This window comes from Frankliniella occidentalis, unplaced genomic scaffold (genome assembly GCF_000697945.3).
Source record: "Frankliniella occidentalis isolate FOCC.00 unplaced genomic scaffold, Focc_3.1 Scaffold45, whole genome shotgun sequence".
NCBI classification, from domain to species: domain Eukaryota; kingdom Metazoa; phylum Arthropoda; class Insecta; order Thysanoptera; family Thripidae; genus Frankliniella; species Frankliniella occidentalis.
Genome location: NW_026267175.1, coordinates 231,898 through 242,810, shown reverse-complemented (window position 1 = coordinate 242,810; position 10,913 = coordinate 231,898). Strand labels below are relative to the sequence as shown.

At 46.6% G+C, this 10,913-nt stretch overlaps 3 protein-coding genes across 6 annotated transcripts in view; 2 read left to right on the top strand and 1 right to left on the bottom strand.

The window, feature by feature from the left end:
• The window catches only part of LOC113208987 (protein peste-like), a 7,331-nt gene extending 4,505 nt beyond the window's left edge, over positions 1–2,826 (bottom strand). Inside the window, exons 1-3 of one of the 3 annotated variants that reach the window (XM_052266987.1) lie at positions 2,469–2,826; positions 1,691–1,812; positions 1,214–1,374 (exon numbers count right to left, since the gene is read on the bottom strand). In XM_052266987.1, coding sequence (XP_052122947.1) covers positions 1,214–1,374; positions 1,691–1,812; positions 2,469–2,658 — 473 coding nt within the window. In that variant the 5' untranslated portion in view covers positions 2,659–2,826. Of the gene's footprint in view, positions 1–1,213; positions 1,375–1,690; positions 1,813–2,112; positions 2,280–2,468 lie in introns of those variants that run through there. The other 2 variants (XM_052266989.1, XM_052266988.1) reach the window with 2 other exon arrangements.
• A 2,019-nt stretch (positions 2,827–4,845) lies between these two features.
• On the top strand, positions 4,846–7,452 carry LOC113208980 (uncharacterized). 2 transcript variants are annotated; one of them, XM_026426280.1, is made up of 7 exons: positions 4,846–5,022; positions 5,760–5,889; positions 5,968–6,143; positions 6,243–6,338; positions 6,413–6,719; positions 6,800–6,907; positions 7,003–7,452. In XM_026426280.1, the coding sequence occupies exons 1-7, from the start codon at positions 4,978–4,980 to the stop codon at positions 7,029–7,031; spliced, it is 891 nt and encodes a 296-aa protein (XP_026282065.1). In that variant the 5' UTR covers positions 4,846–4,977; the 3' UTR covers positions 7,032–7,452. The 2 variants fall into 2 exon arrangements, with proteins under 2 accessions (XP_026282065.1, XP_026282066.1); XM_026426281.2 differs by lacking the exon at positions 4,846–5,022 and adding an exon at positions 5,239–5,390.
• Positions 7,453–7,700: 248 nt separating this feature from the next.
• LOC113208986 (glia maturation factor gamma) lies at positions 7,701–10,220 on the top strand. The gene is made up of 5 exons (XM_026426288.2): positions 7,701–7,887; positions 8,176–8,272; positions 8,396–8,445; positions 8,571–8,703; positions 8,800–10,220. The coding sequence occupies exons 1-5, from the start codon at positions 7,885–7,887 to the stop codon at positions 8,937–8,939; spliced, it is 423 nt and encodes a 140-aa protein (XP_026282073.1). The 5' UTR covers positions 7,701–7,884; the 3' UTR covers positions 8,940–10,220.
• Positions 10,221–10,913: the final 693 nt, after the last annotated feature.

Here is a 10,913-nt window from a genome sequence, read left to right as displayed (position 1 = left end):
AAAGTACCACCGCCTGAGCTGACGGAAGGAAATGGTGCCGTTGTTGGCGTTCCATGTGATGTTGACTTTCTCCTTCGTCTCCCTGCGAAGCATAAGTTGCATTTCAATGTAGGGTCCAGAGTAAAGTGCCATATTCACTGTTAAAAATACCGTACCCAACTACAGCAGATACTACAGTATTTTGACTACGGATCGCCACAGTACGGAACTGTACGCCATATTTTGCTGTATAGGATACACTACAGGCAAACCGTAGTCCAAAAACAACATCTTTCTTCTGTACCATACCAACAGCGTCACTGGCCTGGAGATTGACTCGCTAGTTAGCTCTCGCTGATGATACGTCACGCCAGATAAGTCATACGCCAGAGGTGCCGATCACCAGCCGGGCAGCGCCTTGCCTGTCCCAGTCTCTACGAATGCAACTATTTTTGAACTTTGAAGACGGCGGTCAACTCCCGACCCAATCCACATACAATAAATTACAAACGGCACACCTGTAGATATACTGTAAGGGTACAGCAACATCATGGCTACAGTTTTGATACGGTGCTCCTGTACCTATTCTGTATGATGTACGGTTTTGGTACGGTGCATCCTGTACCTCCTCTGTAGGAGGTACGGTTTGACCACAGACGTGTTAGGCAAGTGTATGACCAATAGTTTCCTGTACCTATTACTGTGGTTTTTTGTAACAGTGTTGTCCGTTCATTGCTGTCCTCCTCTGGATCCTTATCCGTCAACCTTTCATCCGTCAATATGTGTGCCCGCGTCCCTCTTGCCCCCTTCTCCAGGAGGCTGCAAACAAAACCAAAAGGAGCTCCGAGGAGTGGGTCGGGGAGGCCTGCGAGCAGTCCATTGAGTTATCTCAATTAGGGCCATTGGTGTTCATAACGCTGTGCACTGCCGCAGCTGTAGCCAGGCCGTGCAAGCAGTGTACTTACGAGTGAACACCATACGGATGTTAAGGACTCAATACTTCACCGCGAAAAAGACTAAGTGTTGATAACCTTCAAAGTAATTTTGATTTTTTTTCTCCCTAAAATGTACCTATTAATTAATTTATTTTTTCGCCAAATTCTGAACATTTTGGTTCTTGTTTTTGAAGGGAGGTGAAATACAATGACCTGTTCCACCAAGACTATTCTTTTTGTCGAAGTGCAACGGCTTTACAAATGAGGTACCAGGTACCAATGCTGCTAAGAGTACTCACCGAAAGCGGTACGGACCCATCTGCTCGAAGTGCGGCACAGCGGCGGGGTCCTCGATCTGGTGGGGGTTGGTCCAGTTCCAGAAGTAAAAGTCGATGGTCAGCGGCACGGGCGTGGACTTCCACACGCGGAAGCTCGTGGAACGCGGCGTCAGCTTGAGCTCCTGCGGGTCGCACGAATAGGGTCTCGGTTACCGGTCGGGGTCGGGGGGACGCGCCTGCGCCAAGCGGCCGCGCCGCAGCGCACCCACGCCGGAAGGGTTGCCTATCGTCTCGGAAAGCGTATCGCCCGCCCCCGTTCCCCTCCACTCGCCTTTCTTTACTCTCAACTCTCTAGCCTTGCTTCACTTGGCTTCCCCCGTTTCGACTGCATTGCATTGATACCGCAGACCGGAACACAGATACCGGTCGCCACCCGATAGCAGTGGCATCGGCAGGGCGCTCCGCACGGCGAGGTGAGGTGAACTCGGTACTACTCACGCTGTGCACGACCAGGGTCAGCAGCTGCGGCCAGAACAGGGCGAGGCACGCGCCCAGCAGCACCGACACGACGCCCACCCACAGCAGCACGCGCTCCGACCGGGACGCTGACGGCGGCGCTCCTGGGAGACATGAGGGGCAAACGGTTAGCGGGCCAAACATCCAGTAGTTTTGAAACCGATGTAATTGAAATTTCTTGTGAAATGGCCGGTGAACGTCGGGCATAATCGTCGCGCCTCTTCTGCCTGCCCTACGCGGCCCTACGCCCCGTGGCTAAGAAATTGGTTAAATTTGAAGTTTCAATAATTGAGCAAATGCAATTTTCTTTGAAAACTTCCAACCTTCTACACAGCTGTTAATCTGTTCCAAAAACTGAAAGAGTTGACATGACACCTTTGATAAAATTCGCACCCCTACCCTACCGCTTTCGGCGTCCTTCCCTCGTCGGGGACGTTCCCTTCCGCACCTCAGCGTCCGTCGCGCCATGGCGCTGCGACGGCGCGGGCCGGCGCGGCGGGCGCGGGACGCACCCGGGCCAACCGCGGGCCACGCACCGAGGGCTCTCGCTCGCCCACCTGCCTCTAGCGCCCTTCTTATCGGTCTGATGAGAGACCCCTCCCCCACTCCTCCTCAGTGATACCATGCATAATAATAAAATAATGTGTAGCCCAGCCCTCCACCTGCCGGGTTGGCAACCCGCTCGCCCAGCACCTCATGTCAACAACCCGAGCTCCGCGTGGGCGGCGGCGACGCGCTAGTTGCTAACGTTGCTACTCACCCGGGTACTTCTCGTGGGCGAGGCCCGGGGCGGGGCGGCAGCGGCAGCAGCAGGCGACGAGGGCCGTGGTGCAGGAGAAGCACCTCCAGCCGCAGCGCCACAGCGTCTCCTCGGCCGGGCTGTGGTTCTTCTTGGGCAGGGCGGCGGCGGCGGCGCCGCCCCTCCCCTGGCGGCCCGGGACCTCCACCATGGCGACGACGCGGTGCGGGAGCTAGAGCTGCATGTCAGCCGGGCACCGCGACGTCGAGCTGCCGGGTCCCGGCTCGGCTCGGCTCCCTTGCCGTCCGGTGTGTGCGACTCTGTTGTAGAGCCGCCGGGCCATGCGGTCCCCGTCCACGGCTGGGAGAGAGAGAGAGAGAGAGAGGGGCTGGGGGAGCGGGCGGACAGCGGTCAGTCAGTGGTCAATCAGGACGCCGTGCGTCTTCCCCCTCCCGCCCCTCCGCCTCCCCCCTGCAATTCCAGCAGCGCCCAGAAGTGCAAGCAGGGCAGCAGCCTTGTCCATGGCTCCATGGCCTGCCATTGCGAGCGTATGCGCTGAGAGCCGCGCGTTCAAGTGCCCCGGGTCAGGGCGCGGCGCGGCCTGTCTAGGCCTGGCACGCCGCGGGGTCAGCGCACTACTATATTCGCCAGCTCCACGGCTTGCTTGGAGGAGGAGAGCTATTATTGCGTTCTATGATGGGCGGTGCTTTTATTTTCTCTGTTGCACTTTCGCTTTGGGGAGTCGGATTTGCGTCCGGACTCGTACTCGTGTCGGGCTGCGCGGCGGGCGGCGGTGTCGGCGGCGGCGGCGGCTGTGGGGCTTCCCCCCGAGCTCCCAATGGCAAGGACGCACGGTGGCGTGTGTATGTCAAAGGGTGTCCGCGGTGTGTCGGGCCGGTGGGCGGCAAGGTGCAGGTGAGGCAGGTGATCGCCTCCAGGGGGCTGGTGCGAGCTGCCTGTCATCTGCCCGCACTCGCGCCGGCACCACCCCTATCGCATCCACAACTCTCACCCTCCTGACTGAGCCGTGTTGAGTTGCGCCCTCTCCCGAAAAACATCCCATCGGACTGGCAGAGGATGGCAGGGGGAGGGGAGGGGTGGAAGCCTTATGAAGAGGCTGGTAGTTGGACAACACCACACGACACTCGTGCATAAGCGGCGAGCGAGATGTCGCGGTGCATCCCAAAACACACGCACTTACTTTTGCCCCGTCATATTGATTCGCAGTACGTGCGTAATATCGCTGGAGAGAGATCGGCAAAGAATAGAGTGGTCGAGCATCGGTCGAGTTACGCAGTTCGGCACACTGACGTATCGCCATGCATGCGATACCGGGAGGGAGGCGTCGCGATAGAAAAGCCCCTCCAGTCCGCTACAGCAGCGCGCGCGAAGTCTAGTCTACAGCGCCTCTGGTCTGTGGTGACGCGATCTAGCACTGCGCTGTGACTGCGAGGTCTTTTTGTTGTACTCGTATTCGCCTGATAGTTGTGGTTGGGTGAGCTCGCCCCACGTCGCGCGAGCACAGCTCTTGCAACTCGATAATAACCGCAGCATCAACAAAGAATCATTCTAGTATTATCACAATAATATTAACACATGAACAGCCGTGGATGTTGCCTGTTGCCTACATTTAGCACTCCACGTATCTCTAAGTGCCACCCTACCACCCTAGTGAACTCTAACTCACCGGACGGTACAAGCTCTCCTTGTCGGCCTGGGCACAGGTCCTCGTCGTGCCGGTGCTGATCGACGACACGCACTCGACGTCCTTCGGCTACCTTGATTGCCAACGGCGACGCCCCCGCACGCCACCGCCTCTGTGCGTCCTCCTCCACCACGGCGATGATGACAACGACGCGCCGCCGGGCCGGTAGGTCTCCCTCGAAGCCGGTGACCCGGGGGGAGTGCGGTGGGGGCGGCCTAACTCGATTACAACAGGAGCCGCCCCCGGGAGCGGTGCGGGGGTGGATGTGGATCATGTATCGGGGAGGGTGGCGGCGGCGGCGCGGTGGTCTATCGCCCTCCGCGACCATCTGACCAGCCACCTCAACAGCAGTACTGCCGTGGCAACATACTTCTTTGCCTATGACCTATGATGTGACTCACTCAGAGGGTTGTCATAGCTGTCGGCGGCGCGTGATTCAAATGAGCCGCTCCCCAAAAGGCTGCCAACGCAAGCGCACCAAGCACTGCGACGTGTTTTACTCTTCGGAAACGTGTCAGTTGAGATTGTAAAGCTATGATCTTCTTCAATGAAGTATCGGTTTTGAAAGGTGTATTATCCGTTTATCTGTCATAATGGACATTAGAGTGGTGGTGGACATTTTCGGGTATGGTTGGCGGCAGCGTTTCAGTTATTCCCACCATCTTTCTCATCACCTATTCCCCCACCATCCACACCCGGGGATCCCTCTTCCTTTGTTTCGTCAGACTTCGTCGCCGGTTGCCGCCAATTGCCCCGCTCTATTTTAATTTTCATTTTTCGTTAATCTTACTGCGTGAAGCCAAATATCCTATTGTCTGCCGAGCGATGTCTAAAATTCCTTACTTTGGGGTGATTGTCCCTTCGAGACATGTAAGTATTGCGTATTGCAAATTATTGGCACCTGTTGCCGGATGCCTAGGCTAGAGAACAAGGCAGTCACCCTTCCTACTGCTTAATAAAATTTAATTGAGTGAAATGTGTGAATTTCCTGTGTCTTTCTTGTTGAAGTGTCACTCAAATACCAGATTCATCAAGAATTGATGATATCTCTGCAACTTTGTCAAATTAGGTATTGACTCTCTAATCTTTTCTTAGGTCATTATTGCATCGGTTTACTATCAAAATTGAATTGAATTCCTTAATCTGAAATACATCATTGTGAGCAACTAACAGTGATGTCACAACTGTACTAAAATTTGACCAATTATTGATGAATCTGCTACTTATGCATTTGCATGGTCAGGTGGCCCACCCATAAAACTAGAAACTGTCACTCATTATTTGCCATTACATATGCAACCTAGGTTTGCTAATTGTCAAATTGATGGTTGACGAACTGATTAAATAAATTTTCACCAATTATGAACATGTTTTTGAGTGCCCGTGTGGGTCTTATCATAAATGATTTGTCCATCAAAGAGGCACCAAAAATGCCTTCATAATTTGTGGAAATAAATTCATTGTATTAATTTACATTTAGCAAATGCAAGCTGCATGAGAAATGGCAAAATCTGAAATGATCTATAAGTCTGCATTTCTTAATGTTTCCATTATGCAACTTGTCTGAATTAGTTCCTCCTTTATGAATTATTTTTTACTGTCTTTAGGTTGAAGAGCCGTACAGTGAAGAATCCGGACCAGAAAATGTATTCTTCTCAAAAATATATGATGCTCAATATGTTCAGGAAATTATAGTGTTTCTTCCAGGGGTGCTTCCTGCTGAATTTGGGGCAGAGGGTATGTCAAAATCTAGCATTGACCATCTGCCGTTTCTTTCCTTGCACAGCTTCTATACTAGTTTTAATTTTATTTCAGTATTCATGCGCTGGCAATATGATGCTGAAATGAATGCTGAAATGCATTCTGAAATGAATTGGATATCTTTAGGATACATATCTAATGACAAACCATCTGATATTTTCAAAGTTAATTTTTTCAAAACTGCGTCTTTTCTTGGAGCAGGAGATGGTCAAAACTCCCCTTCACTACCTGTTAGTATTACTAAACATGATTACTGAATTCCTACGTATACTTCTACAATGTATATGTTATACATAATTTAATCTTTTCTTACCCATATCTTTCCTTAGAATTTAGATATTCTTCTAAAGATTACTGTAGAACCATTGACAGAACTATTGCGGAAAGTTCAAGAACAAGAGAAACAAGTTCAAGAACAAGAGGAAGTAAGTCACCAGATTGCCTCTACTAAAGTCTTCATCGTTTTGTTCGTTTTTAAAAGTTTCTTCTTTTTTTCCAGGTTGCATTTTTTGATACTTTTAACTCTCTTATTCCCCCCAAATACATTTTTAAGAAAATACCTGATCTACCACTTCACACACCAATAAAGATTTTAAAGGTTGAAGTAGTTCCTGATTCTAAAGGAAAGTTTTTTGCCATGTTGGGCAAGGATGAAATCTATTTTAATTTGCCTATTGACGATCACAAAAACATGTTGCGAACCAATGGATATGAGATCATTACAAATCTTATTAATAAATCAAAAAATCCATTTTGCTTTGTCTATCTGCGCAAAACTGTGAGAACTTTTGGTATTCTGCAATATAGTGAGTATTTTTTTCTGCATTTTTTAAATGTTTGACTTGAATTTAAATTGAAGGTATTATGATATTATGATTTGTTGTAGACCACAGTCATAATATTGCTGAGAAGGCTGAGAGAAAACAACAACTTACTTACCATGAAATTCCCCCCGCTATTTTAAAGGAAGCTGATACGGAGGTGTTGGGTAATGGTTGGTATTTGGACGTCAAACTATTTTGTTTCATAATGTGTTTTTGGTATGAGTAAGCTATAATTCTGTTGTCTTTTTGTTCTTTTTCTATGCAGACATGTCTCAAGCTAGAATTGGAAACTAGTAACTTTTACTTTCATGTTGATTTGGATCATTAAGGGAAAGCTGAAGTTAGTCCCTCAAGAAGATAACAGAACCTCTTGAATAACCAGACTCGGACTCAAAGTGTTGAACTGAAACACTGCTACTTGGGTGGAGTGACAAAATTCATATGGCTTTCCGACCCCGTTTAGAGTATTTATCCTGTTGCTCTGAGAAGAACTACAAATCCAGAGGTGTTATCAACAAAAAGTCACCATCTTTGAGAAGATTTCTCCTGTTAATTAATATGAGGAAATGGCAACCTCTGCTCATACCTTTAAACATTAATAAAATAACAGTATTTGTTCTGTGCACTGGACAACTTCTCTATCGGGAAATTTTATTGGCATTTAGGTGTATTTTTACTTTGCATTTTTTCAATAAAATATGATTACAAAAATGTATAGATTTTGTGTTCTTTGTGAATCACCCTTGAAGGCCTAGAAACCTCCAGAGATAACTCATACAAACGATGTTACAGCACTGGACCTAAGAAAAATTGCAGAATGTAGGGCAAGGCTTGGCTCTTAAGCTTTTCCCGCTCCCGCTCTTTGATTATTGGTACGACCGAACTTTTCATCTCGGCAAACCTAGTCTCTCTAAGGCGCCATATCTGATCTACTCCTCCTCGCGCGAATGAGAGCGAGAGGAAAGCAAGAAGAAATCTGTTGTGTGTACAATCCTGAGCAGCTGTACATAAGTGTCAGTTACGCCTGCTTTGTGTTGTGATTGACGTATTTGGCTGATCACGTCGCTCTGAAACTGCTGCCGGCTGTCATTCCTGGCTGAAATCCACTTTTTCGACCCTTAACTTTGTCAGTTAAATCACTGTCACCATGGTTAGTTCATGGTTTATTGTGCGGAAACTGCTATCGAGTTGTCAATCTGTGTCCATGGGCGTTAACGCTTTGTTATCGTAATTGAACTTTTATGATTTTAAATACTTTATTTTTGAGAGTGATTCCTCTGCTTTCAAGTAAACCTCCACCGCTCCTTGACACAATCTGAATTACTTGGATCGGGCGGGCTATGTTTCCCATGCTGTGGATATTTTGTGTCCTTTGTTCTTTTACTGCTTGGTTGCAAAATGTTTTCTGTAGTTCTTTAACACCTTTTTATTTTTCCAGTCTGGAACTGTGAAAGTCTGTGAAATCTCGGATGAAGTCAGAGAGGCAATGAAGAAATTCCGCTTTCGCAAACATGATAACAATGCAGCTCTTGTGTGTGAGTTTGGTTTTGATAACTTTTTGCTTATCATCTTTTAACAAACTAAACCTCTAAACAAAAGTGTTAAGTGTTTTGAAATATTTAACTTACCTGACTTATTATTTCTTACTCTACTTACAGTGAAAGTCGAACGTGAGAAACAGTTGATTTGTGTGGAAGATCTCTTTGAGGTAAGTTTCTTCCTGGCGAGCCCGGTTGTAAACACACTTTTACATTTTTTATTTTCAGCATTTCTTGTGTTTTGATCTATGTCTTAATCAATTTTAATATTCCATTTTTACTCCCTCTAAATTAGGATATTAGTTTGGAAGATTTGAGAGAATCTCTTCCTGGACACCAACCTCGCTATGTTGTGTACAGCTATCGCATGGAACACGATGATGGTCGTGTGTCATTTCCACTCTGCTTCATTTACATTACACCTCGTGGTTAGTTCCTGTACTTTTACTATCACTGCAATGCATCAATCCCATACTTCTCTTTATATTATTATCATGAAACCTTTTTTTTACGCTTTTTTACAGATTCACAAATGGAACTTCAGGTGATGTATGCTGGTAGTAAGTTAGCATTGCAAAAAGAAGCAGATCTGACAAGAGTATATGAAGTCCGTGAGCTTGAGGAACTGACGGATGAATGGCTGCAGGAAAAGCTCTCAAAGTAACAAGGAAGACAAACTTGTGTCAGATTTACCAAATTTGTACGAACTTTCAATGTAGGTAGATATTATAATGGTTGTGTCTTGTGTCATTTATCTATTCAAGAGCTTTTGTACATATGTCATTGTAAATCTTGCCAACACACTCTTCCTTTTTTATTACAATGCTCTTGATACCTGATGTCCAAAATGAACTGCATTTCTTTATTTTTAAATTTTTTTTACATTCACTTTTTAACATCCCAAAAATTTTAAACTATGTATACTACTGTGATTCATGTCCTTGTTTTTTTCCCTTGAAAGTATTTTCTGTGCAGTATTTCCAGAGGTTTCACCAATTATAAATTGCTCATCTTTCTCTACCTACTGCACAACTTCTTTTCAAATTGCTCAAAAGTGTCACTCATAGAAGGTGTGTTTGGAGCATTGCTTCTGGTTATTGCTTTTTTTGTTTTTCAAAAAACTCATGTGTTGTGCTGGCATAAATCCTATGGTTGTGTTCTAGATATCATGACTTGATTCAAGATGATTGTTTTTTTCAGAAAGTGTTGATTTTTATACATTTCAATATGTTTCAATTGTGAGTGTTTTTGTAAATACTGTAGGACACAGGTGATACTCTTCTATTCCGTTCCAAAAACAGACAAGAAAAAAGTGCCAGATGTTCTGTTGTTGTGCAGTGACTGACAATCTGCCTTCCATCCATTAAAACTGTTTTTTTTTTCCTGATAGTCGTAGATTATCTTCGGTATATCATGTGATATTTTGAGAATGACGTAATCTTTTGTCTTGTTACATTTCTATTCAAGTGATTTTTTAACAAAATTCTGTGTTCAGCCTCTTTAAATTTTTGTTGTTTTTCTTCTTGTTTTAAATAATTTTACATCAGAATTGTTTGAACTGTTTGTTTGCAATATGCAAGAAACTAGTGATCCTAAAAATACCAATTTACCAAATTACCTAGTCAGAAATTAGTGTGTTCTCTCGTTCTCTGGGGTATATTTTCTGTATGCTTTTATTGTTATCTTATGTGTTCTTTACATGTGCTCTTCCTCCTCATTTGTTTTTACTTGTGAATTGGTTATCAGCATATCTGCTTATATTTTTAACAGCTAAGAACAACCCGGGTTTTCTACTTTTTTAAATATTTAGCTTTTTAAAAAATAACTTATAAGAATTTCAAGACAAGTATTATATGTATGTTAGCACAAGCAACTTCCGTGTTTCTGTAGATTGATGTTCTGTCAAATTAAATGAATAAAAACTGTGTTTCATGTTGACAGACGGCATGTGTAGTACTAATTCCCCTCTTCTGCAACTTGACTGTTCCTAAGAGACCGCATTCGCTGCACTGCAGGATGGGTCGCCTACCTCATCGGCGCTCCCGCGTGCGCCCGTCAAATGGGTTGCCTACCTCGCCGGCTACGGCTGGAGCGTGTGCTCGGCTCGCACCTTGCAGGGACACCTCCCAGTATTGGTACACTACGTAATCGCACTCCATTTCACATTTAGTTTTTTAGGGTCATGTGACGAAATGGTGCTAGGCTCGTTTGAGGCAAAGTAAAGCAGACTTGTGTTGAACAAAGAGTATTACGACTCCCCAACAGGCGTGTCGGACCTGGGCGCACCTTTCTAACGCCGTCGGGCCCGGCCTCGGCGTCACGTCGTGATTCTCTCCTCCCGTGTGAGTATATGTGTTTCAAACCCCCGCCGGCCCCAATCTGGATGGACTCGGTGAAATCCGGTCTGAAAGTGCAAGCGGGCTGAGCTGGGCAGGGCGACCTTGTGCTGCGCGGACCAGTGATGTGGGCAACAAGTCTGTGCTGGGCGAGGCCGGTGTCAGCGCACGCATGTCCTGTTTTGTCCTACTCTCTTGCTAGCGCCTAGGTAACGCGGTGTCGACCCGACCCGTGCCCGCGGACAAGGTCTCGGCGCCCGGTGACCGGCTCAACCCCTCCAGTGTGCGGCAGGGCCAGGGCA

Coding starts and splice junctions, on each gene's coding strand:
- LOC113208980 (XM_026426280.1), top strand. CDS start 4,978: ATGTCTAAAATTCCTTACTTTGGGGTGATTGTCCCTTCGAGACAT. Junction 6,144..6,242: donor AAAACTCCCCTTCACTACCT/GTTAGTATTACT, acceptor ATCTTTCCTTAG/AATTTAGATATTCTTCTAAA. Junction 6,720..6,799: donor TTTTGGTATTCTGCAATATA/GTGAGTATTTTT, acceptor GATTTGTTGTAG/ACCACAGTCATAATATTGCT.
- LOC113208986 (XM_026426288.2), top strand. Junction 8,273..8,395: donor TAACAATGCAGCTCTTGTGT/GTGAGTTTGGTT, acceptor CTCTACTTACAG/TGAAAGTCGAACGTGAGAAA. Junction 8,704..8,799: donor CATTTACATTACACCTCGTG/GTTAGTTCCTGT, acceptor GCTTTTTTACAG/ATTCACAAATGGAACTTCAG.